Source organism: Aplysia californica, unplaced genomic scaffold (genome assembly GCF_000002075.1).
Source record: "Aplysia californica isolate F4 #8 unplaced genomic scaffold, AplCal3.0 scaffold00385, whole genome shotgun sequence".
Taxonomy (NCBI): domain Eukaryota; kingdom Metazoa; phylum Mollusca; class Gastropoda; order Aplysiida; family Aplysiidae; genus Aplysia; species Aplysia californica.
Window position 1 is genome coordinate 365,424 of NW_004797655.1, and position 2,274 is coordinate 367,697.

Below are 2,274 nucleotides of genomic sequence, written 5' to 3' on the forward strand. Positions count from 1 at the left end.
GAGAGTCTGGAGGACATAATCACACATTATCACTCCTGTATAAATTCAATTCTTTATGACTAAAGTAGTTATTACTCAAAGAAAAATTAAATTTAGTAACTGATATACACAGGTAAAACCAAAACAAAATCGAAAAAGATAATAGTAAGCACAAAAATGTGAATTTCAACCAGTCCTTGAAATCTAGAGTAATATAAATAGGAGGAAATATTATTTGCACAAACTATTCTCAATAAAACATTTACTAAGAGTCAGCTCAGAGATGTCTTTCCTGCCTAAGAACGAATATTTCCAGAGATGAATATTACAGAAAAGAGAAGGTATTTATTGGCAGAAGAAAATACCCATGAATCATAATAACTCACCAAGGGTAGCAACTTGGCTATTTTTCCTCTTCCTACTCATAGAAAACGTATGTAGATTCTACGTCATTGTCATGTTGTTTTCAGCAAACCCTATGTCTATGAAGTCACCATGAGTGTCTTCGAACTTTCCTTCCAGAACAAACTCATATCTCTTACGATCAACGAGCCTTTCTACTAGTATGTCCATCACCTGACTGTCCAAAGTAGATTTATCCCATAGCTCTTGTTCGTCTGACAAAGCAACAAAAAACGGCTTGCCTTCATCGCCAAATTGGTACACTGCGTCATTACCACTTTTCTCCGTGTATCGTTTGAGGTCGTCAGTATATTCAGTGAGCTGTGCAATTTCAGTTTTAAGGCGCCCCTCCAACTGCACAGAACAATGGATGAGAATGGTGGCCTGATAATTCTGTGTGGTCTGTTTCCTGTACAGATCCGCTGTCCATCTCGATTCTGTGTAAGGCCCCAGTTCTCTGTGCCTTTCAGATTGTCTCCTTGTACTCGTTATTTTAATCGTCTTTGCTTTTCCTTGGTCGGAAGTTATATCGAAGACGAATTCTTTCCCGAGGTCTCCAGTATTAAATACAGGATAGTAGCTCACCTCAACTCCTATCCCATCGGGTCCCTTCCACGGACTCTTAAGTGTGTGTTTTACAGTACGGCTGATGTTGAAGGTGTTCCTAACCGTTTCCATAATTGGTAATGGACTGTCATTGATAAAATCACCCCTGTCAATTTCTTCCGGTGGTAAGTCTACAGTTTTCGGCTTCGAATAGGAGTGACTCAGCACTGTGAACTTCCAATCCTTATAACTGATTTTTAGCTGAGGATTGTCTCTATGCTCACACTTCTTCGCCTCCCAAGCAGTTCCATTTTTCACGAAATTGTCCCCAACTTCTTGCCCAAAGCAACCTTTAGCCCCATCATAGCCCAGAAAAGATGCGATCTCAGCCAGTCCTTTCAGAGATTGCAGCATGATCTTGTCCTTTGCGACTTCAAGAGAATCGATTATGAATTCACGAGAGGAGGGCATACTACAACACTTCAACATCCTCACGCAACTCCAACCACGGCAAGAGTCTCTCTGCAGTCCTGCAAGAAAGTAGTCCTTATCGCACATGGTGGATGTCGTGGTGTCCTGTCTATAACATCGCTCGTAAGAGCTGGGTGCGCTAACCTCCTTCGTACATCGGCCCTCTTCCAAAGCGTGAATACCGTTCTCATTCTTAGTGAACTTGAACCCTTGTAAGAAATATCCAGCCGGACAAAACACCCATGTTTGTTTGGAATCCAACAATGTCCACCAGTTGTCAACCAATGTGTGAGTGTTTAAACGTGAAGAGAAAGCCGTAACGCAGCTTGGGTTCTTCAGGGAGTGCTCAGATATGAGAGTGGGAAAACCTTTGATCACCTCCTTTCTGGACTTACAAAACCTTGTTTCATATTTCCGGTCTGAGTTTCGGTTGCATGCTAAGCAGACCATAGACAGGAACCACAGGCACAGCACCGCAACGGACAAGACCCTATATTCCGTCATTATTTCTGTTATACATCCAACTACGATGGCGACTTGTCACAGCCTGAAAAGTAGAGGGAAACTTTCGTTGTCTTCGTCTGCAGTTGCGACTTTTGTAGGCTATTTGCTGCGGTGTGCTACTTATTAAACTTAAATTTATATATTACTCCTTATCCCAGATGTCAACTCGTGACTGCAGTGGGTAGTCCCTGGTGTTGACAGTCAGAGTTATTGCCTCTCATCATTTGTATATGTGTGGAACGTTCCCGAGAACGTGGGCTGAGTGGCGGCCGGAACTGGCGTTAAGAGTTGCTACTTAGGTCGGGATGGTGACGTCTGTCCTGGGTGATGAGTGATATTCGGGGGGAAAGAGTTTGTGGTAATGAGAGAAGT

At 42.7% G+C, this 2,274-nt stretch overlaps 1 protein-coding gene across 1 annotated transcript; it reads right to left on the reverse strand.

Annotated features, from left to right (window-relative positions):
* Positions 1-423: 423 nt before the first annotated feature.
* Positions 424-1,902, reverse strand: LOC101863118. The gene has a single exon (XM_005103665.1). It carries the CDS (start codon positions 1,900-1,902, stop codon positions 424-426), a length of 1,479 nt encoding a protein of 492 aa, XP_005103722.1.
* Positions 1,903-2,274: the final 372 nt, after the last annotated feature.